Raw genomic sequence first — 22,020 nt, 5'->3', positions numbered from 1 at the left:
TGGGAGCAGCCTGGTTCCTGGCGGTGGGAACCGCAGTCCAACAGGAGTTTTATTGATCTGGATAGACTCATGCTTCCCAGGAGCAAGCCTCTGCTCTGCCAGTCCCTTAGCAAAATCTAACTGGCACTGAATCCCTGCTACGTGCCATCTCCTGGTTGTATTCAAGAGCGACATTTTTGTGGGGAATCTTCTGGGCTCTTACCAAAATTTGCCTATCTTTTGGAAGTATCTGGACTCGAATGCTTTCGAGAAAGCCGCAAATGGCTTTGCAGTGGGAGACGCTGCTTCTGCGGGAAGTGCGGTTGTAAAGAACTGGAGGTGCAGAAACTCTGATAGAGTTTTACTGCCAAAACCTCCTCCAGGTACTTCGTAAACTGATTAGCTTTTGAGGCACAATTGCTCCAAAGAAAAAACTTTCACTGATTTGCATGTGTCGACAATTATTCCAGCAGTAACAACCTGATTATACTAGTGTGTTAGTCCCAGATATGGTGTATTATTCCCTAGCTTCAGGAATAATTCAGATAGTTATAGCCTCTGGGTTCATTTAACCAGAGCCCTAATCAATTCTGATTAAAAAATACATACGTGTGTGCATTTTTGTTCATTACACCTCAACTTCTAGGATTTTTTCTTTGCTCTGAAGCAAAAAAACCCTGGGAATTAGGTCTTGGTACAGAGAAATGTTTGGAAGACTGTACAATAAAAATAACACAAAATGTTTTCCTTTCCATAATGTTTTATTTAACTACCTGATTATTACAATTATAGTATTTTCATTTGATTAATTGGTGTTTTGTGTTTTTTTTTAATTCTGCTTGCAATGACTCTCCAGTTTCTTTCCTCGTGTTTACCAAGGGTTTATTCATATTGTTGCGCCACACAAATAGCTAATTAGTCAACCCTTTTCTCGTCTGGTATTTTTCAGTGGCAAGGGACTAGAAACGGAGTTTTGTCTAATTTTCCATTCTGTTTTGATCATATCGTTGTCAATAGAGAACTGTGATGAAAGCCAGCCAGCTAAATCACTGATGTGACAAGCAGAATAAATCTGAAAGGATAAATCCTGCGGCTCTGACGGTGAGCTGGTGTGCATAACTGAAAAAGTGCCCTGCGGAGGAAAACAGAAGCAAATACAGTCCGTACGGTGGCCCCGGTCCTGCGAACTGCGCCGCTGGGGCACAGAACCGCTCCCAGGGCTAAAGTGCTCATTTTTAGAGCCCCAGCCTAAAAAAGGGTTGGTCTAGCGTCTGAGCAAAGCAGCCGATTGCCGTTTAAGTCTGATAGAGAGTAATGCTAACTTTTCTTTTCATAACCCTGATTCTGATTTCCACCGTGTTCCTTCTGATGCAGTGAGTAGCGAGAGCCAATGCTGGGTATACGCTGATCTGTCACTAGCAGTAGAGATGAGGAGCTCAAGCTCATGCATTTGGCCTTCCACGCGAGGTCCCATGTCTTCTGGTTTGCCTGCGTTGGCAAGGCTTTCTTTTTGCTTGAATGAAACAAAAAATCATTTCTGTGCGAGGTACACTACTTAATTCTGTTTGCTGGATCTGCGCTTGGCTCTGAGTGAAGCCAAGAGAAAACTCCCCAAATAGAGACGTCTCTGCTTTATAATCCCCTCCCATGTAGGTAAAACAGTATTCATGGTGCAGACCAGTTAACTGCAAAGGGGATTGAACTGAGCAAGGTGTTGTTGTTTTTTTCTTTAAGAAAATCTTTCCCGCTAAGATTGGTTGTTTGTCGAAGATGTAATTTAGGTGGGGAAAATGTAATTTTTATTATTTCCCACTGAAAATTTTAAAAAGGTGGATTTTTTTTTAACTGAAAATATTCTGAATGTTACAGTTTTCCTATCTGCGATGGCATATTGCTGTAGAACAAGATGTGTCGAAGCTTTCCATTTTATTATTTTGTCTGCCCTTTTTAATCTGTTGTAACAAAAAAAAAAAGAAAAAGAGAAAAAAACTGATAGCTGAAATGCTGCTAAGAAATTGGTTTTACACCTCCAGCAGCCTTTCCTGTGACTTATTAACGTGGTTCAGGCAGGTGCCAGCAGAAGGGCTGAGACAAGTGATCCTCCAAAGAGCGGGGCAGGCTCCTCTCCTGGCTGTAAATGTCTACCTATCGCTCATAAACTGAGAGGGGGACGAAAGAAGAAGGCTTGAGTGGAAGCTTGTTGTAGAGACTCTTCTGCCTTTATACAGGGCGGAGGCGCGTTGGTGGAAATCGGGGCACCTCCGTCCGCAGCGTGCTCAGCCCCGTGGCACTGCGGCATCCCCAGGACGGTGCGCTCTAAAATACGCATTGCTTTAGAACAGGCTGAAATGAGATTTCCTTGCGCCTGAATCAATGCGAAACTGATATTAGCAATAAACGCTTGACCAAAACCATGAATGTGCATAAGCCTTAGGCCTTAAAAGGCAATGTGTATCAGTCCTCTGCAGCACCGCTGAATCCAGGAGTGTGGCACGCTGGATATCCCAGCAGAGACGGATGCACTGGGAAGGGGATTATTCCCTTATTTCGCCGGCCAGATTGGCATTGCAGCCAGGAAAGTGCGATGCCTGTTCAGATAGGGTGAGAATAACATATGTGTATGCTTATGTGCACGCATAAACTGCCAGCAGCTGGGAGACCCTGCAGGATCACCTGCGGAAGAAGAGCTGCTGTGCCTGGCTACCGGCCTGGTCCTGGCCGGCCGACGGAGCTGGGCTGGGCATTAGCGCAGCCCGAACGGATTCACTCTGGAGTGTGTCCAGTTTATCAAAGAGAAACACGAGTTTTCAGTGACCAAAAATGCACGGAGTGCCTTGTGGCACAACACTGATGGGAATTTTAATTTATTTTTTTAAATGGTACTCCAAGTCGACATTTCCAGCCTGTGAAAATACAGACACACTGCAAGCCCATAAACCTGTTCCGTGAAGCTGAAAAACGGCTATTGCATAAATCCTCTATCTGCAATAAGTTTAAAAATCCATCCGACTGACCTAATACCTTTCTCAACAATGCAGCCAGAAAATGTGATTTATTTCAGGTTTTAATTTTTGTTAATGATACGTTTATTCTTATTAATATTAGTATATTTCAATTAAATTTGCTCCTTAGATTTTACATTTTTTGTTTTAAAGATTCTACCCAAAGTAATTTGAGCACGTCCAAATCTCTGCAGGAGAGCACTAGAGGAGATATTTTACAGTCTGCTGCACATTTAGCATATAGTCATTCTTCTAGTAACAGCACTTCATTCCAAATTCAAAACCGTGTATTTTGTGATCACATATTTAATGGGAAAAGCTAGCTAACTATGCCGAGTGCCCCAGTTGCAGTGTGTAAGTCAGATATGGGGAATGGAAAGCACAAACAGATAAAAGTTTAGCTTTTTCTTTCTTTCTGGCTTTTTAGTAGTATCTTTTGAAGATTGCTGGGGGCTTCTTAGCGCCAGGTTAACAGTTTCTCGTGCGAGCGTTCACAAGCCGTGCGCTGCAGGCTGTCGGGGTCTTGCACGTGGCCATTAAAAGGAAAGCGCAAGGGATTCCCTTTGGGAAGGGGTGCATTATTATCATTAATGTTGCCGGACAGAAAAGAGAGATTGTTAAGGTTATATAAGGGTTTCTCATTCTTAAGCATCTTTTTTTAAAATGAGCAAAAAGTCAATTTCATTGAGAAAACAGTGTATTGGCTCTATCTTTTTTCTTTTAAACCAAGAGTTTTAAAAATGTTATGCAATGGCCTTCATGGCTATGCAGGAAAATATGTATTAACATGATGGACTATCAGTACTCTTGCGTATGACTTTACAGCTTACACATTTGCAAGGGATACCTGGGTACATATGTGCATATATGTATGTGTATGGCCAGATGCAATTAGCTTTAGGATTCAGAAGGGGACTTGCAAACTGTTGGTGACGTTCTCAGGGAATCCCAAGCGAGATATATACAGCATTTCTCCAAGCCTCGGGGATCAGTAATCAACATGCATGTTTGTACAATTGACCAGGAAAGATATGAAAAAGCCCTGAAATGGGATAGCCATTACCGTTTCCCGCATGACCTGTACATCCTGGCTGGCAGCTTTTGAGATGAACACGTGTTTACATTTTGCCTCATTAATGCTCAGTGATGAGGCGCTTGTGCTGGTGTTTTGTCTGTGATGTGAAGTTCTCCAGTTGCTTTTTAGCCCTTACTTACAAGGGAGAATCTTTTTAGGTTGTCTGCAGCATGATGGGTAGCTATCTGGGCTTGCTTTAAATTAGCTACTACTAGTAAAGGTCTGTTATTGCTAGCACAGAGCTTAATGCAGGATTGTTTTTCTGTTGATGCGTGATACATGGGTGAGAAGGAAAATGCTACAATTAAAGTGGTTCAGCTGGCTGACAGGGTAGGGCTGCACGTGGTATTGTGTCCTCTTTTATGGATGTCCTGTACAGGTGACCAACCTATTGCCTGTAGTCAACGGGCCTGTCCATTGGCTCTGCTATGAGTATTTCGGTACCAGTTCCCCAAAACTGCCAATTTGTAGTTCTGGATCCTCAGATGTTGTATGTGTACCTGAACTGCGTAGCGGCCGAGTCTCTCGTGTGCAAACCAGAGACCTGCGGCACTCGGTGCATTGAGCAGCCAATGTCTATGGATGGAGGGGACTGGCCCGTCACCTGCCCTCGGTGAGCACGCGGCCCGCACACCGGGGCGGAGGAAGAAATGTGCAGTACTGGGCCCAGCGACGGCCCGGGTGGCACTGCGTTTCCGTCTGCTGGCCGCAACACTGCGTGTGGACGCACCAAAAGCAGCGCTCATCAGCTTTCGCCCCTACCTCTGCTGATCCGGGTGACATGCTTTTGTTATTTCAGGCAGTTTTATCTGAATTGCTAATAAACCATGATAAGAAAGGCTCGGCTTTGAGTTGTTACTCAGAGCTGCCTGTATACCGGAACACCCGAAGCAGGAGCAGAGTTACGCTGAAGTCGTCCCGGCGCGGTATCGTGCCTGTCAGGGTAATTATGCAGTCCCGCCGCCGCCGCGATGCTGACTGCACGCACTCCTTTGAAAGGAGGCGCAGAAGAGGGCATCAAACGCTTAGGGCAGAGCGCCGGAAAGCGCGCCGGAGCCCCGTGGTTGGCGCTGGGGCTTTGTGTGACTACAGAGCAGCGCTGGCTATTGAGCGAGAGATGAAGAGCTGTAGCGCTCAGATCCCAGCCTCTCCGAACTGAATGGCAAACTCCCAGCCTCCGAGTTCAGCATGTACAAAAGAATATGAAAACATCCTGTAATACGGATCTCAGTAGAAAGGAGAGAGCTCTCCAAGAGCCATAAAGGAAGAAAAAAAATTATACATGGGTCTTTTTTAATATCTTTAGAGGTTATGGGACCTTTTGGTATCCAAACGGGAAAGCGCGTTGGGAAGCAGTATTGAAAGGAGGTATGAAAAGCCCTTTTGAATAATAGATTTTCCGCAGAACTGCTTACTGGTAGTCTGCTTTCAGCAAATGTGATAAGTAAATATGAGTCTTACTGGTGATCTCCGTATTTCATTGCTAGAATTTTTGTTAAAATGGTGAGCTGAGTTATTCCTAATAATGCCTTCTCTCTGCTGATAGAGCATGCATGCCATGTCACGCTGAACACAAGGACCAAGAATCATCTGTTGGTGACCTGTGTGACAGTGTTAGCAGCTACAGTGGAAAATTTAAGGAAAATAAATTTTCACCTGGGTATAAAATGGAAAGCAAACATATATATTCACTTGTACCTTGAAATTAATATACTTTATTCAACATTTGTTTGAATACCTGGGAAAAAAATGAAAAGCCACAACTGCTCCAAAGACATTCTTCCCATGGCTTTACTGGCATAAACAGTCAAAGAAAACAAACCTGGAATTTGCATGAAAAATTATTCATATAAAATCAAATGTTAATACAGTGCTCATGTTAGAGCATTACTACTGTTGCCGTCATTCAGAAGGGATGAACGATTTGAGACCCTGGTGTGTAAGGCATGGAGTGTACATATAGGAAATGTGAGTTGCTCTCCCCGAACTTGTAGCCGAAAAAACTCCTGGAGCAGGATACCTTTGTTTTCGTATAGTCAGCAGAAAAATTGCAATGTGTCATCATTAATGAGTCCAGGGTATGTTTCAGCCTGCGGAATTGCTGCACAGCGATAAGGCTTACTTTCTACTCTTTCTCGTACCATATGCTCCCGTAATTAGTGCAGGCAAAAGGTAATGATAGCACAGTGGAAAAGATGGAACATGATGAGCTGCAGCTTGATCTTAAAAGCTCTACTTTATGCCATCTCTATGTAAAACATCTGAAACACGAAACAGTTTTAAACCAAATATTTACTGTTACACTTGTATTTTGGGAGGTACTTTAGTTTTGCCTTTAAAACAACTATTATTTATGTAGGTGCATATATTTATGCTGTAATTGCTACACTGGTCTCTGCCAAATACCTGTGAATGTTTTTTCAAGTGTAGTCGCTCTTAATTTTTCAGATGGATTTAATATAATGAGATTAAATTCACATTGGCTTGACCTAAAGATTACATAATGTCTGTGTTTAGAGAATTCTTCATTCAGAGACAAAGGGGAATTCTCATGCTGAGCTCTTAAGCATGGAAAATATGAAGTTACCTTCCCCACTGATCGTTTTACTTGAATAGTTCATGAAAAGCTCATAGAAAAATTTCAGAGACTGCCATTGTATGATATAGTCCCAGCAGGAGCAAGACAGATATGGTAACTTCAATATGTTACCTAATTGTATGTAGGCGAACTGCTGAGGATTCAGAAATGTGGATAATGAGCCAAAATGTGAAAGTCTTCATTCAAAATACAAGTGTATATCTATACTTCTTAGATGAAATATTGGGTCTGATAGTCTTTTCACTGATGTCAGTGAGATCAGCATCCATAAAAGCTGCAAATGTGATTTGGAAATCTAATGCACAAATTTGGAAATCTAATGTATAGATAAGCTTTGTTATATTTCTGATACTGACTCCTGCCAGCCAGATTGAACAGGCTGAAATACTATAAAATGGTTGCTATCAATATTTTGACACTTTCAGTTTCACCTAGGACCAGTAAATATATGTGCACATGCACACATATATATGTATATATAGGAGATACTGAATTTTGAGTCATCTGGGTTTAGCTCTATTTTAAACATATTTAAAAAAATGTTAAGGACTTAAGCAGCTATACAATCTGAAAATGCCTGTAAGTCTACATCTTTAAAAAGCTATTCAAATTATTCTTTTCTGTTCTGTCCATCGGGGTACTTCGACGTCCCTCATTGCTGTACGTTCTAAGTCCTCTTGCAATTGTTGATAGATTTTATCTTTGTAGCAGCTTTTCAAGGTAGAGAAACATCCTTACCATTTTGAAGCTATGAGTTGGGGGCACGGCATGAATTAATGGCTTCCCTAATTCTAGACAGCAAAGTTGTGACAGAGCCAGGACACCAAGACCACTGCTCTGAGTCCTAACTGAGGTGGACCATCCCTGCTCTCTAGTGCCCCAGGGTCAGCTCGCTGCCTGCAGTCTCTTGCCCTCTGGCACCGCGGTATCGTAGCAAAGCCTTGCTGCAGAACCAGAAAGATATTTTGTGGGGCCTATGCTACTTTACCACTTCTTTTTGGCTTTCAAAACAGTTGCATCTTGTTGGTCATGTAGGTTTTGTGCGATACAACTTGAGCTGTCTCCAGGTGTCTGAGGCTGAAAAGCTGATGCCCCAACAAGCCTATCTAGACCGCTCACCTTAACTCCTGGCAGTGCCACAGCAAGCGGACTGCACATCAAACCGGCGCAGATGTGTCATGCAGCACGGATTTGGCACTGCTTTTTCCTGTTGTGGTGATACTCAATATGTTCAAAATGCTCCATTTTGCTTTCCTTCTCTTTCTGTTCAAACATGAGAGCCAAGACCCCTTGACTCCACATGGGGGAAGTCTGGCAGCTACCAAGCTCTGGAAGCCCCTGCCAACAGCAGCACCTGAATCTGTGCCTGGCTGCCTGGCTGCTCTCCTGTGACCCCCTTGGCTAGCCCACTCTTGGCCATGAAATCCTTTCTGTGGCTAGTGCAAGGCTGTGGCGCTGACTACACTTCCATGTCCATGTTATCATCACAGTCCTGTGTAACGGCCTTCCGTGCTAATCAGGCTGCCAACCACGGGCACCGTGCCTGTCTGCTGGCCAACCCCAGGAGGCGGTCTTTGAATTAGTTTCCTGCTTTGCAGGAAGAGGAAGATGCCATTTATAAATTTTAAAATATTTCCAAATATTTGCTATTTAATTTTAGATCTGTACCAAATAGATCAAATCCATATTTCGTTTTGCATTCTCTTTTCCTGCATCTCTATCCTCTCTGCATCTTTTTGTAGGTGTATACTTATACTTTGCAGCAGGTGTATTAATGCACTTATGACTTTCAAAACAGAGTGGGTACACGTAGGCACATAAGTTCATGTTTAACCACCTAAATAAATGGTCTGATTTTCAAAACTCCTGCGCAATCAGCAGATCCCACTAAAGTCAAAAGTGGAAAGCGAAGCTTTGTATTCTGTACCACTATGACTTTTTACATAGTGCTTTTCTTAATGAGTCTATTCTAAACCTTTTGCTAGCGGAACCCTCAAAAAAAAGGAACAAAGAACAATCATCTTAACTGTACTGCAATATACTCTTACAATAAGTAAAAAATGTGGTGGGAAAGACAAAGTACTGCTTTTACAATATCCTGTGCCAAATCACAGGTTACACAATTCAGTTTTTTTATTTGCACAGCCAACAGTGCTTTGTAGAGCAATCAGGGAAGATAATACAATTCATTTTAAATTCCCATTACTTTAAAAGTGTTGAATCTTCTTAAATTGTTTTGGGGTTAATTGAGAATTTGCTGTCTTACAATAGACTAGGAATTGTTTAGGCTGCCCTTGTTTCATATTTTTTGTGCATACCTTTGTTGCAAAGTTATAAAAACAGCAATAAAAAAGAAACAAAGAAGTGAAATGAAATAATGATCTGCATTGTTACTATTCTAGCACTCATTTTTATGGGAGATAAAGCTCATGTATTGATTAATGTTTAAATGGTTATGAAGTGGAAGTACATGCTGGGTTGAGGGAATGTATCAGTCACTATATATTAGCATTTGCCTTTGCTTCTTTTCTGCGTATTCCCGAAGAGATAACTTCTGCCCCATGGGGAAACTCTGAGTGACTTAGGGGGGACCACAAAGAAGCCACAGGTTTTCAGTCTTTGTCTTTTTTTCCCATAAATTCCCAATGGTTTTGGTTTCAAAATCTCTCCTCTAATATATTTTAACATAGGAATGGCTAACAAATAAGTGGAATTTTTCATGGCTGGATTTGTTGAATTTTGATCCCGACGTTGGCTGTCTGAACACCTGCGTGCTCCCGTGGGGCCCTGGCGAAGTCGATATGGTTCAGCAGCCCGGGAGAGATTGAACTTTGCAAGCCTGGAGCAGGCGCCAGGTCAAGCGTAGCAGCCACTTGGCCAGTTTTGACTCTTTTCACCCCTGAAGTTAGCCATGTTCATATTGTGTAGGATAATATCACTTCCCCTAGAAGTACACAAAAAAACTTCATGAGGAAACAGATGATTTTTGGATGAGAGACGTGTTTCTGTGATGAATTAAGAGAAGGCTTTCTGCTGAAAACGATGTTGTTTTTTGGAGGCAAAACTCAATATTTTTCCTTTGGACTTTCATTCTTTTGAAATGAGAGTACTGTATTGCTCTTTGAAGTATACTGTTAATCTGCAGAATAGTTTATTTAAAGGGACTTACAGGCCACATGGCCAATTCATAAAGATCCTGGAGCCCTGTGCTTGCTGAAGCATAAACTGAAGTCTCGCTGTGCTTCCAGCTAACCCAGCTAAACCACCTGATGCTGGATACCTGATCTGAGGGCTGGGGCAAGATATCCATGGGTCTGTCCTGCTTTTCTCTGACCTAAGTATGTGCACTGCCTAGCTCATGCAGTTTGCCCAGAATTTCTCTCTTTTATAAGAATTTAGTTTTCTTCCTGCTGAATGGTATGGTGGCCAGGCCAAGGATTTATTATTCAAATGCTAGTATTAATTAAATCCATTCTTATCTTTCTTAAGTTACAGGAAAACATGGCATTGTTGCTTAATGACACCCTCACATGGCATTATTTCAAATTTTGGAGGGGAAGTTCCCGGGCTGGGGGACGGACGATTCCCATTCTTCAGTTTGCTCAGTAGCTTTTTACGGTGCCATCTCAATGACAGAATTTAAGCTCGAGCCATGCGCTAGGCCATTCTCATTTCTTCTTCTTCCGGCTTCAGCAAATGCTCACCCTTAAGGTTCAGACACAGTAAAATTAGCTGCAGGAATAATGAATGACGCTTTTGTCCGTCGCAGACAACCAGCGACCCGCTCAGAGCTGTGGCCCTGCCTGGCCTTTTCCAGGTCTAGCAGTCCCAGGCCAAAGCTGTCAGTCTGTGCCTAGGAAAACACCTGGGCAGTGAAAAAGCCCCTGTTACACAGGGCTGGGAGGTCCGAACCGGGGACCAGGGGGTTGGCGGCAGCCGCATGGGGCAGCTGAACACCTCGCCTTGCTGTTAGCCGTGCTAACAGGCATGCCTTTACCGTTTGCTAGAGGGATCGCAACTTATCTTTCCGCCTTCCAGAAGATACAAGAGACCAAAGCAATGGATCGTGCCTTTATTTGTTGATCTGCAATTTATTCGTTCCTGTGCTAGCACTTGCCATTTTATTTCATTGTACTTACCTTTTTTCCCCTCTAACAAATCTGTTACTTTTGATTGTTCCCTCAGGACATAGTTGCACTGATAAATTATTTTTGGCAGCATTATAACATAGCACACCTTTTAAATGAATGTCACTAAGAGGCGCTGGCTTGGCACATACTCATTAAACAGTAACAGGTTTTGTGTCAATTACTTGTAATTCAAGATGTCTGTGGAAGATCTCATGGCTGTTTATGAGCTATAACAATCCACTACAAAAAGATAAACAGCTTATTGTAGTATGTATCGATTATATGATTGGAATTTCGGTTTAAAATATTAACACATTTCACTGGAGAGAGAGCTTGTGCCAGTTAATTCAGCTCTGTGTTGTTATATTATTTAATATATTTAGCTATGAATCAGGCCCTAATCATGACCCTTCATATGGTCTTACTTCAGTCAAGTGGGGCAATTCTTAGTGCATAAACTAAGCAATTTCTGCAAATATTTTCAGTATCAGGGTCTAAATATTTGTGATGATTATTGCAAAGAAAGCACAAAAGTGAATTATGTACTGAGTCACCTTGATAAACATCATTTTCAAATCCTCATTCAGTTCAAGCTTACATGGTTGAATTGCGCCAGGATTCTGAGCATCTCCTTGAGATCATAGAAGCAGGGAACTACAGACCAGAAATTGCAGAATAAATCTGTGCAAGCTGGGGGTCTGTTGGGTAACAAACTCCCAAGAGAGTCCGAATGAATCCATAGGCTAACTGTCTTTTTGTCACCATGCCCCACCATCTCTCACATCTCCAGCCCCATGCAAAATAATCAATCAAATGAAGAACACTCAGAAAAGCAATTAAAAAATAGCTCCTACTCCAAACAGGATTTTGAGTCTGGAAAGCAAAGAAATGTGAAAATACTCCTGGGGCCCGTAGATACTGGTCCATGGGTGGTGTTGTGGTGGTACGTAAAAGTGGTCAGATCCTCTGGCGTGTAACGTGCCAAAGATTGACACTAGGAGGCAGCTTCTATTTAATGTTTTAAATATGGACTTCAGTGCTGGGCTTTGGGGCATATGTGTCCAAAGATATTAGCCAATACCTCTCTATGTTCCTCCATCTATCAAATGAGCCTAACGATAATGACCTAAACTCAAGGGGAAGGTGCAAGGTTTAAGTTACGGTTTTTTCCACCCCGTGAAAGCCAGTGAGGGCAAAGACATATTCTCCTGTAGCACTGTAATCATTTCATGCCTAGATGTGTAATCTCTTGATGGCTTTTGTCTTCTTATTTAGGTATTCAGTTTACAAGGATCCAGCGGGCTGGCTAGAAATTAACCCTACCAACGGCACCGTCGGCACCACCGCCACGCTGGACCGTGAGTCTCCCTACGTGCACAATAACGTGTACACTGCCCTGTTTCTGGCCATAGACAGTGGTGAGTAGCTATCATCGATCACATCCGTTACACTGAAAGTTTGTATTATTTTTTCTCTGCTTGAAAGTTGCCGTTCAAAGAAGCGCACGTGTAAACTTAAGGCTGTGCTTCGGTGCTTGGTGAAACGGCCTCCCGAAGGTGTTCGGAAGCGTTGGGACCAGCAGACGATAGAGGGGTAAACTTAAACGTCAGGCTAAGGACGGCTTTGGTTTAAGGCCAAGTCACGCGTATTTATTCCTCCACTGAGATCTGGGATGTAAGTAGCGTATGAACGTTCTTGGGAAATAATAACTTATCTTTATCAGAGTTAATTTCTTCACAATATTTGAGCAGTTCTTAAGCCTAAGGCACCTAAATACCAATAACGGCTCGTCCTGATATGCTGAATTGTATCTTATTCAACATTCAATGACAGTGACAAGGAAAACATAAGCAAAAACTCTTGTTAAAATGCAATATTTTTTACGTATTTTGTGGATTAAAGTTCCTTCTGTCAAATATAATCTGAATTAAACTATCTAGTGAAAATTCAGTATGAGTAACTTCTGTAGCTGAGAAAAAGACAGAGAAAATCCTGAACATTCCTGCAAATCTCCAGAGCTAAAGGCACAAAATAAATAAAAGCTTTTTCTGTAATATAACAGCTAATATGCTAACGCTTTTTCACAGCTGCAGCTGGTTTAGTCCTGGTGATGAATTGTAAAATGTTCTTTTTAGGAGGGTAATTCTACATTTTTGTAACCACATAACTCGGGAAACATTTGCAGGCCTTGACAGAAAAAAGAAAATATCTCTTTAAATAGAAAAGAAAATTTTTTTCTGCTGAGGTGATGATTTACTTATATATTCATATATATGTTTTATCAGGAAATTTCCAGAGAAAAATGTAGCACTAAATTTATTTCTGTCTTTTATTTGCTATTGGATAAAGATTTTTTAAAGGCGTGTTAAAATGGAGTACCCTGGGAAATGTAATCCTATGGTGAATAAGTAAAAAGTCAGGATAGTATTACCGCGGGACCGATTTGCAAAAGGACAAAGTTATGTATGTTTTAAAGGCAGAGTCATGTACAGCCGTGTTGCCAAAGAGAAAAGAAGGAGCAAAAAGCTGAATATTTCCAGCTGCAGAAAGCAGCCTAAATGGAAGTGGACTTTCCCTACTTGTTTGTGTGGATTTTTATCTTGCGCTCAGTGCAGTAACACTCATTACTGACATTTATTCTAAATAAGAGAATAAATAAGTAGGATAGGATAGGATAGAAAAGAAAAGAAAAGAAAAGAGAAAAGGAAAGGAAAGAGGAAAGGAAAGGAAAGGAAAGGAAAGGAAAGGAAAGGAAAGGAAAGGAAAGGAAAGGAAAGGAAAGGAAAGGAAAGGAAAGGAAAGGAAAGGAAAGGAAAGCAAAGGAAAGGAAAGGAAAGCAAAGGAAAGGAAAGGAAAGGGAAGTAAATAAGACCCTCCCTGCTGGGAGCTAGGTGACCTCTCTTAATTCACAGATGTTTTTCCACGCTGGGAAGACGAGGGGAGGGAAGGGTGTCCAGGCACTGACCAGCAGGGCCACAGAAGAGCTGGGTTAGAGACAACGGCTTCAACCGAGATACAGTCAGCGTCCAATTCTAGCGGCTGTTTCTGCGTTTATTTGTAATTCTGTGGTACTGTTAGCGTGGCGGCTAATCTCCTCGGACGTTATCGGCTCCTCTGAACGAAGTCATTAGAAAGCACACGTGCGCGTTTAGCGGCGGCGCGCTAAGGTGCTAATAGCGATCACTGGCGAGTCCTGCACGACTTCGCCGCGCGGAGCTCAGCCCCAGGTGGAGGCGGCAGTAAGTAGCAGGCCTTAAATAGCTGGTGTTCACCTCGAGCTCTGTCTCACCCCAGATTAATTCCCGAGCAGCTAGTGAAACGCAATGAACTTGGAGGTAGGTCGGAAACCGGAAAGATTACCTGCCGGTCTGTATGAATGTGCAGCGGTGGAGTTTGTGGGATGCGGCCGGGAAGGTGGCGTGCAGCCGCTTGCCTTGGCTGGCCGCGGCATCGCGGCGGCACCGTGGCGGCATCACGGCGGCACCGCGGCGGCGGCCGGGCTGTGGCAGCTCCTGGCAAACGCCGGTTCCCGCACGGTCGGCTCGCGCCGCGATGCCTTCGGCTGCAGGAGCGGCGCTGCTGCCTTGGCCCGTACGTGCTGGCAGTGCAGACTTGCGAAGCCCAGACCCTACGGCTAGGGCAGCCGCCAAGTTTTTTAATTGATTTCAATGATTTGTTTTGGGGGGTCTGCCCCGTCCCCTGGGGTTATGACTCGTAATGTCCCTCAGAGCTGTTCCCCGGCTGGTTTCCAGGTCGCTGCCGATGCTAACTAGCAAAGCTGATACCCGCTTGATTTTTCTAGCCGCTCCTTGCTAATGTCCACCACGAGAAGCGATGTTACATTAGATGACAAGTAAAATTGTGGTAGAATAATATGAAATGAATGCAGAATTCTTTCAGGACTTTAAAAAGAAGGTTGTTAGCTTAAAAATGGAAAGTCAGACTGAACGTAACTGCATGCATTCTCTCTCAAACAGCATTGTGCGCAAACGGCAAAGTAAAAGCCATCTCTTTTCTCAGGTTAGGAAGTGTAGTCTATTTAACATCAGTGAATATGGTTAAGATTTTTATGTGATAGGGCTGCCTTTGGCAGGATTAAGAATTGCCAGATGAGATAGGGTGGTAAGCTGAAAATTTACTGGCATTTCCAATAGAGCAAGTCATTTACTTGGGCTAATAGACTTGGGGCAAAGAGAGGAGAAAAGAAAAAACATAATAAATCAGAGACTCTTTTTTTCCAAAGCATTTCGTGTGAGCTATTTCTTTCACCATTGTGTATGGCTGCTGGCAAAGAAACAAGAGCAAAACGTATGTTTGTTTTTCATTAAATGTAGATTTTGTTCTTGTCTCATGCAAGCTCTTTATTTATAGCACGTCACAGTCTTTTTTTCCTCCCTTCATAACTGTTACTGTGACTCACCTTGAAGTGAAATCTGAGAAGCCCTGGTACCTGCACTGGGAAAGTCTGGGCTGCCCAGGCCTTTGCTTTTCCAGCCGGGGGAACAGGGCAGAGTTTGGGGCAGTGTCCAGCGCGCAGCGCAGCGGGATGAAGAGGTCCCCGCGGCAGCTCTGCCCGGGCGAAGCGCCGCGCTGGCGCTTGGGAGGTTTGGGGGGAGAAGCTGGCTCATTTAGAGGTCGCCGTTTCCCTGCGGTCGCATCACCCGGGGCTGATCCAGCTTCCCCTGCGTTCGGCTGCGGTCGGTGCCGCCGGCAGTCCCGCGTTAAGGGGTTGCAAACGTGGGCCCTTGATCTGGAAGGGTGGCTGCGAGCCGTTCGCTGGCTTTTAACGGCACATTTGTAATCAAACAAGGTTCTAAAATGAAATAAAACTGGTTTTTAGGACCAAGGGAAAACGGAAAACTAAGTCAAGAAACTGTTGCCATGCTTCAGCTCTTGCATTTTAGGGACCCAAAGTCTGACCCCAACACAAAGTTAGTCCTAACTAACTATGAATTTCTATAAATAGTCATAGCATATAGAGTTAATATAATAACAGAATGGATACTTTTGTGCCATCATATTCCAATACCACTTGTCTTTAAACTGTCTGTACTGTGTCTCCTATTTTGGTTAAAGAGTGGAGACAGCTCAAAACATAATTCACGGTGATACTTTCTTCATTCCCGTTTACGGGTGTTGGGAGGGAGCCTGGCACTGGATTCGGGGGCGCTGGCACCCCGGCCAGGGCATTTCCCCTTATTTGTAAAATATTGAAGGTTTCAGTCAGAAGTTAAACCAGGAGCTTCACGTTTGGTAGCTCTTTATATAAATCCATGGGCCACAACATCCTTATCTTTTTTTCAGTAAATCACAAAAATATTCTTACCAGTAGGATAGTAATTGTGAACGGACCATAGAAAATGGAATCATTCTACTGCAGGAAATAGTTTAGTTGTTTATGATATTCTTTTTGAGCTTTATGGTACTCTTTTTCAGCATTATCAAATTAACTGTGGAGAAAATGTAGTTAAGTGTGAATTATGTTGTTTCTGCTCTAAACAGTTCTCGGACTTTCCAAACATAATTGAAACAATGTGTAAGAGCAAATTTGATGGACACGGTATTAATTTTGTAGATAATAAAGTCTGACCTTTTATTGGGGGAAATTTCAGTTTTAAAAGGACTTTTTGGAATGAATATCCTAATTTGCTTTGTACTTTTGATTTCAGTAAAGGTCAAGGTAGTGTCTTTAGAATTTGAAAACTTTTTATTAAAGACTTTCGTGGACATAGTCTCTGGTCTATTAAAGAAGAAATTAAATACTGGCAGGAAATATCATGAAGCAGTTAACATATTAAAGTGTCATGAACTGTGTTTAATCTGCGAATGAGCTCATAATGGGCCAAAGTCAGGCTTATGCAAACTTGGAAAACGTCAGAGGCTTCGTTCAATTAAGGAAAGTGCCGATAATGGTGATCATTTTATTTCTTAAATTTAGCATTCTAACCTTTAAAAACAATGCAATACCACAAGCAAAAAATGCAATTATTGGGAGTATACCTGTAAAACGCACACGCATTAAATACAGGCAAGAAATCATTTGAGTTTGAGAAATCTGCTTGGAAGAGTCTTGCCAGGAGATCTGCTGTGTTACTGTGGTGTAATGTTCTTCAGTAGCCCTCCTACAGTCCTATCGTAAACTGGAAGATTTGGGATTGCTACCATGAAACAGAATACCTGTATGTTTTTCTTGTAAGGTCAGTCATTCTAAAAACTCTGCAGGAATCATCTTTTTTTCCATGCATTCTGAGAGTTTGAGTCTCAATGTAGAAAAAGTAAGGGGGAGCAGAAACATCAAAATTGGAGAAGCTACAAAAGACTCCTGCAAAATCTAAAAATGCTTGAACTGTTTTCTCCCTTTCCTTCAAGAGGGAGAAAGGAATAATAAAATACATCCAAGCAGATCTACCTTAAGGTATGCAATAATCATGGAAGTTACTGCAGAATGGCACAATACCCTATTTAATGTTCCCCTTGTATGATTTTTTTTTCCCATATCTTCAGCAAAATAACTTTGCTCACCTTTGCTTGCCTGATACGGGGAAAATCATCTGTGCTATTCAGGTATGCCTACTCTTGGTGACAAGGGATGAAACACCCAGTGGCCAGGCTTGTGGATTTGGTTAGGTGCAGTTACCAGCTGCATTTCTGCATTTCATTTTGGGGGGAATCCAACCCCCAAAGGCAGGCAGTGAAGGTCTCCCTCCGAGACAGACTCGGAGCCCGCAAGGGTGCCAGCCTCTGCCCATGCTGCTCCCATCACCAGGACTGCAGGGCAAAGAGGGCAAATACAAGCACCTCTCCTACGTTAAACCTATATGCAGAGGAGGATGAAAGTCACTAAAAACGTGGCATCCATCCCATATGTTGGAGGAGCTCAGAGGTGGAGTAAAGGGTTCTCAGTTTCAACCGATGGAGCTTTAGAAACATTCAATCACTGCCCGCAGTAATCCCAGCTCCTTGCTGCAAGACGGCGTGAGTGCAAGCGAGCCGTCCCTGCCCGGGGCTGGCTGCCCTGCGACATCGCTGTCCCCAGGCTCTGACATCATGCGCGTTTCCAGGGCCGCGCGGCCAGTCTGGGCAGGACCGAGGGGATGCAGGAGCGGCAGGAGTGGGCACCGCTTTGGAAGCACCTCTCTGCAGTGGAGCCTATTTGCGCAAGGTGAAGGGTGAGCGCCGAGGAGGAGGGCAAGATCTCAGGGCCTGTCTCAGCATTGCACTGGCCGGCTTTAAAAAAGCTGGATATCGCTTTTCCGTGGCGAGTCGCGTGTGTATAAATTAGCTAGTTGGATGGCACCGGTTCGGTTTCCCTGTTGCACATTCAAAGGAAAATGAGGAAGGAGTGAGGCAGCTTCGGATTTTAACTTTCTTCCTCGTTTCCAGGGGCCAGCTGAACTAAATCCAGGCAAATCAAAATCTCATTCATTGCACAAGTCTCGATGCTCCTCATCATTAAAAAGCAGAATTATCATTCTGTACAATACAAAATGAACAGAAACAGACAACAGCTAGAAAAAATGGAGTAACAAAGAGATGTGTAACAACTTGCAATTAGAATTTCTCCTTACATGTATCTAACCTGTCTTCTTGCTTCATGATGTACATAATTAAATTACCACAGATTGATTCCACCTAAAACATGCTATTTTTGAACAAATCAGGCAATTAGTTGCCATGGCAACCCAATTAAGCCAGTTTTATAGCCCTTATCTTAATTGCTGTATTAATTGAGAAGAGAAAATAAATTGAATACTCATCCTTTTCTTGCCAGTTTAGATTCCAGTAAAATATGAATTGCACACAAAATATTGTTTTAATTTGTCATCACGGACTGATGATTAGAAAAAGAAATTAGAATGCTGAAAACAGTATTTAAGACGGATGGCATATGTCAGTAGCAATTTGATATGCTGAAAGAGCTGTGCTCTTTTGAAATGTAATTACTCAAAAATAGGATCTGCATATGTTATTTGAATGAATGATTGAAGGATTGCAACTTTTAAGGACTATTTATTTTAGAAATCTTGAAAAAAAAGATATCTAGATGGCAATAAATATTTTTAAAATGGGAAATTTCCAGTCATGGGAAATTTGGGACCTCTTTTGCAGAAAATGCCAGCATATTGCATTTATGAGACCGATTTTCAAATATGTCAGATGCTGAGCAGCCCACCTGGATTTTGGTATCTTCCCACTCTGCTTGTTCCATTTACTTTAGTGGAACCATTAGTAGACTCCAACTTGAATGCAAAATGTAATGGCAATATGCCTGTCTGAATGGGATTGATGCCTGCACCTGTTGCCACGTTACCTGCTATGCCCACATTTTCTGCTTAGAAAAACAGCGTATGGAGGGGGAACAGAGCCATGAAGGGGGAAACTGAAATTTCAGTTGTGATTTTCATAACAGTATCATTACAAGGCAGAAAACATTGCTTCTCACAGTCCCTATCTGAGGTATGAGCACGTAAAGCGAGAACATGCTGCCTCGTCCAAGCCCAGGTTGCACAGGGCTGGCTGTGGAGCTCCCTCCAAGCAGTTTGGGAGCTTGCGCTTGTCACTGTTTGTTCTCCTCTTGTCTTGCTGTATTAAATACAACGAAGTGAAAGCAGGCCAGAGAACACATTTTACAGCTAGTAAGCTCCAGCTTCTCCTTTGAGCAAAGCTGAAGCTGAAAATAGAGAAATTGGAAGAAATTCATATCTAGGGAGAGTGCCTTGGCAGTCCTACATGTTACAGTTAGTTATGTAGGAGTAAAATGAAAGAAATTCTGTAGACATCATTAGAGTTGTTCCAAATTGTCCTTGATATAACTACGATTCAAATGTGGTTTATAGAAGATTTAAGAAAAACAGCTTTATTCATGATGGGTCAGTGGAGAGGTAATTGTGCCAGCAATTAGCAAATCCAAATTCTCAAAGGCTTTCTTCTGCTTGTATATGAAGAAAAATTTTTCTTACTAGAATAACTCAAATACTTCATTCTACCTTCTCATTTCGTATCTGTGTAACTTTGTTAACAACAAAACAGCAAGCGAAAGGTAGAATCAAGCTTTGTGGACTACATAAATGCAAGTGCAAGTGGACTAAAAACTGCTGCTAACTGGTACACCATAAATAGTCTAGGAAAATTTAGACTAGGTGAATTTTCATGCTGTCAGCCTGCAAGGAAATCTGTACGGCAATTGGTACCCCACACATCTGGCAGAGGGCAAGCTGCTTGCTCTAGGAATTAAATGGCCTCGTAATTTCTGCACCATAGCATAGAAGGACATAGAAAATATATATGAATTTGATGGCCCTGGAAGCATAATTTGATAAGAAGAAATGAGTGCAGAAGTCTTTTTACCATTCATAATGAGCGTGTGAAAAGGGACAGTGCATGCTCCATTCTTCCTAAAAGCTGTTCTGGCATCAAGCAATATTGTGGCTCAGATTTGTGTAGCAGCTGGATTCTCTAAAATGGTTGATTTTGCTTCTTTGGAAATTTGATAAATTTTGCTAGAATTCCAGGTCTGCAATGTTCTTGAAAAAAAAGTATAATAATTCAAATTAAATTCCTTCTTTCTTAATTGCCTCTGATAGATATGTTCTGTAAAGGCATTTACATAAATATTTCTTTGCTGTAATGACCAAGATACAAAACATTACAGTTCTAAATACAGAAGATTTCATATGTTTAGGTTTTGTTGCCATTAGGTGAACAACTTCCTAAATCTAAGTGAAAACATGTTGTCTCATTAATTACCTTCTAGTCTTAACACTTTCTGATTTGTGTGTCTGGCATTTTTCTTGTTAGTTGATAATGTTTTGATTATCAATGCTTTGTTCCTTAGCTGTGCCACTAAACAAATTATATTATTTACAAGTTAACTGACTTTCTTCTAATATACTCAGAGCCCATTTTCACATAGCGTGCGCAAATATCTATTTTCTGCATTTGATAATCCATGTTTCTCCCTTGTGCAACGTTTCATTTTAGATCAACCATTTTAGACGCAACACTACCATGAATTAAAAATAAGAGAAATGACTCTGAGATACGGCACTCTGACTCACATCCTATTAAATGATACAATGTCACCAGAGGTTAGGCCAGCTAAGGATTTGCCTTGCTTTCTTTAATAAGCAACAGCATGAGAAAACACTAATGACTAACATTGCTACGCACTTTTCTTATGCTAGTTTTAAAAGATCAGTTGACAAAGGGCAAGGCAGAAAAGCGTTAGCAGAATTGGAAAGGAAACTTTTGTCTTGTTCACCACCACTGCCCTATTCTTGCAACATGCTTTCTTCCAGTAATATGCCCTTTCCATGCTAATAGGAATGAACGGAAGTTAGTAGCCAAACAATTTTGAGAGACATCCTGGATAAGCAATTTTAACTCAAAGATTATGCAAATCACCTTGGCTCGCAATCACATATATAAAGTTTCTTTTCTGGGTTCATTAGATCCCGAATCAGTACCAAATTAGCTCTTCTCATTATTATGTTTATTCCCATACCTTTTCTTGGCCAAATCTTGGAAAAGCAAAAGCATGGTCAAATTAGAAGAGAAAATATTTCTTGAGGCTTTCTCTGTTGGTTTTCAGAAATTAAATGAAATCTGAGTGAGCTGAACAAATGTTCTCATTATATCCAATTTGTTTAGTTTATAACACCTTTTAAATTTCTAATGAAAATATTTTAAATGCCTAATTCCAAAGGGAAAAAAAAAAGCTAAGTTATTCCAAAGAGGGATTTAAAAATTTCAAGACTCAGAAAGCTCAAAATAGGGTGGACAGTATCAATTTCATTCGTTGATTTTGGGGGCTGTTGACCAAAGAATATGTTTTCAAGCTTTAAGTAGCATGTTCAATTAATTGTTTTACTTGGATATGTTCTTAAGAATGTTTCTACAGCTTTAAGGAATATGTATCGCCATTTTCAAGGATAATTCAAACTCACCATAATCCAAAATGTCCAAGACTGTTCATTTTCAACATTTTGAATATGTTTTTGAAAGCTTGGAAAGTGTAATCAGGGTCATTAGCCCATCAGGGAATTTCAGTAGCTCTGGAGATCTTTTAGGTTAATTTGGGGATTTGCTGCAGAATAGGAAAGGGACAGCTGCAAGAAAAGGATTACATTTTTATGAGCTGTTTTCTCTTTGAGATGTATTTAGAGAATTCTCCCACCTTGAAAATGTTCTGCCGGTTTAAAGCAATGTTTCTGACCGGCTTTTAAAAGTATGTGC

General features: G+C 41.8%; 1 protein-coding gene across 3 annotated transcripts in view; it reads left to right on the top strand.

Moving 5' to 3' along the window:
• The window catches only part of CDH13 (cadherin 13), a 534,614-nt gene that overhangs the window by 465,410 nt on the left and 47,184 nt on the right, over positions 1-22,020 (top strand). For all 3 annotated transcript variants that reach the window (XM_067302424.1, XM_067302423.1, XM_067302422.1), the window contains exon 11: positions 12,061-12,203. In XM_067302424.1, coding sequence (XP_067158525.1) covers positions 12,061-12,203 — 143 coding nt within the window. The remainder of the gene's footprint in view (positions 1-12,060; positions 12,204-22,020) is intronic.

Source organism: Apteryx mantelli, chromosome 10 (assembly GCF_036417845.1).
Source record: "Apteryx mantelli isolate bAptMan1 chromosome 10, bAptMan1.hap1, whole genome shotgun sequence".
Classification (NCBI taxonomy): Eukaryota; Metazoa; Chordata; class Aves; order Apterygiformes; family Apterygidae; genus Apteryx; species Apteryx mantelli.
The sequence above is the reverse complement of the archived record's forward strand: the minus strand, read 5'-3'. Positions and strand labels throughout refer to the sequence as shown.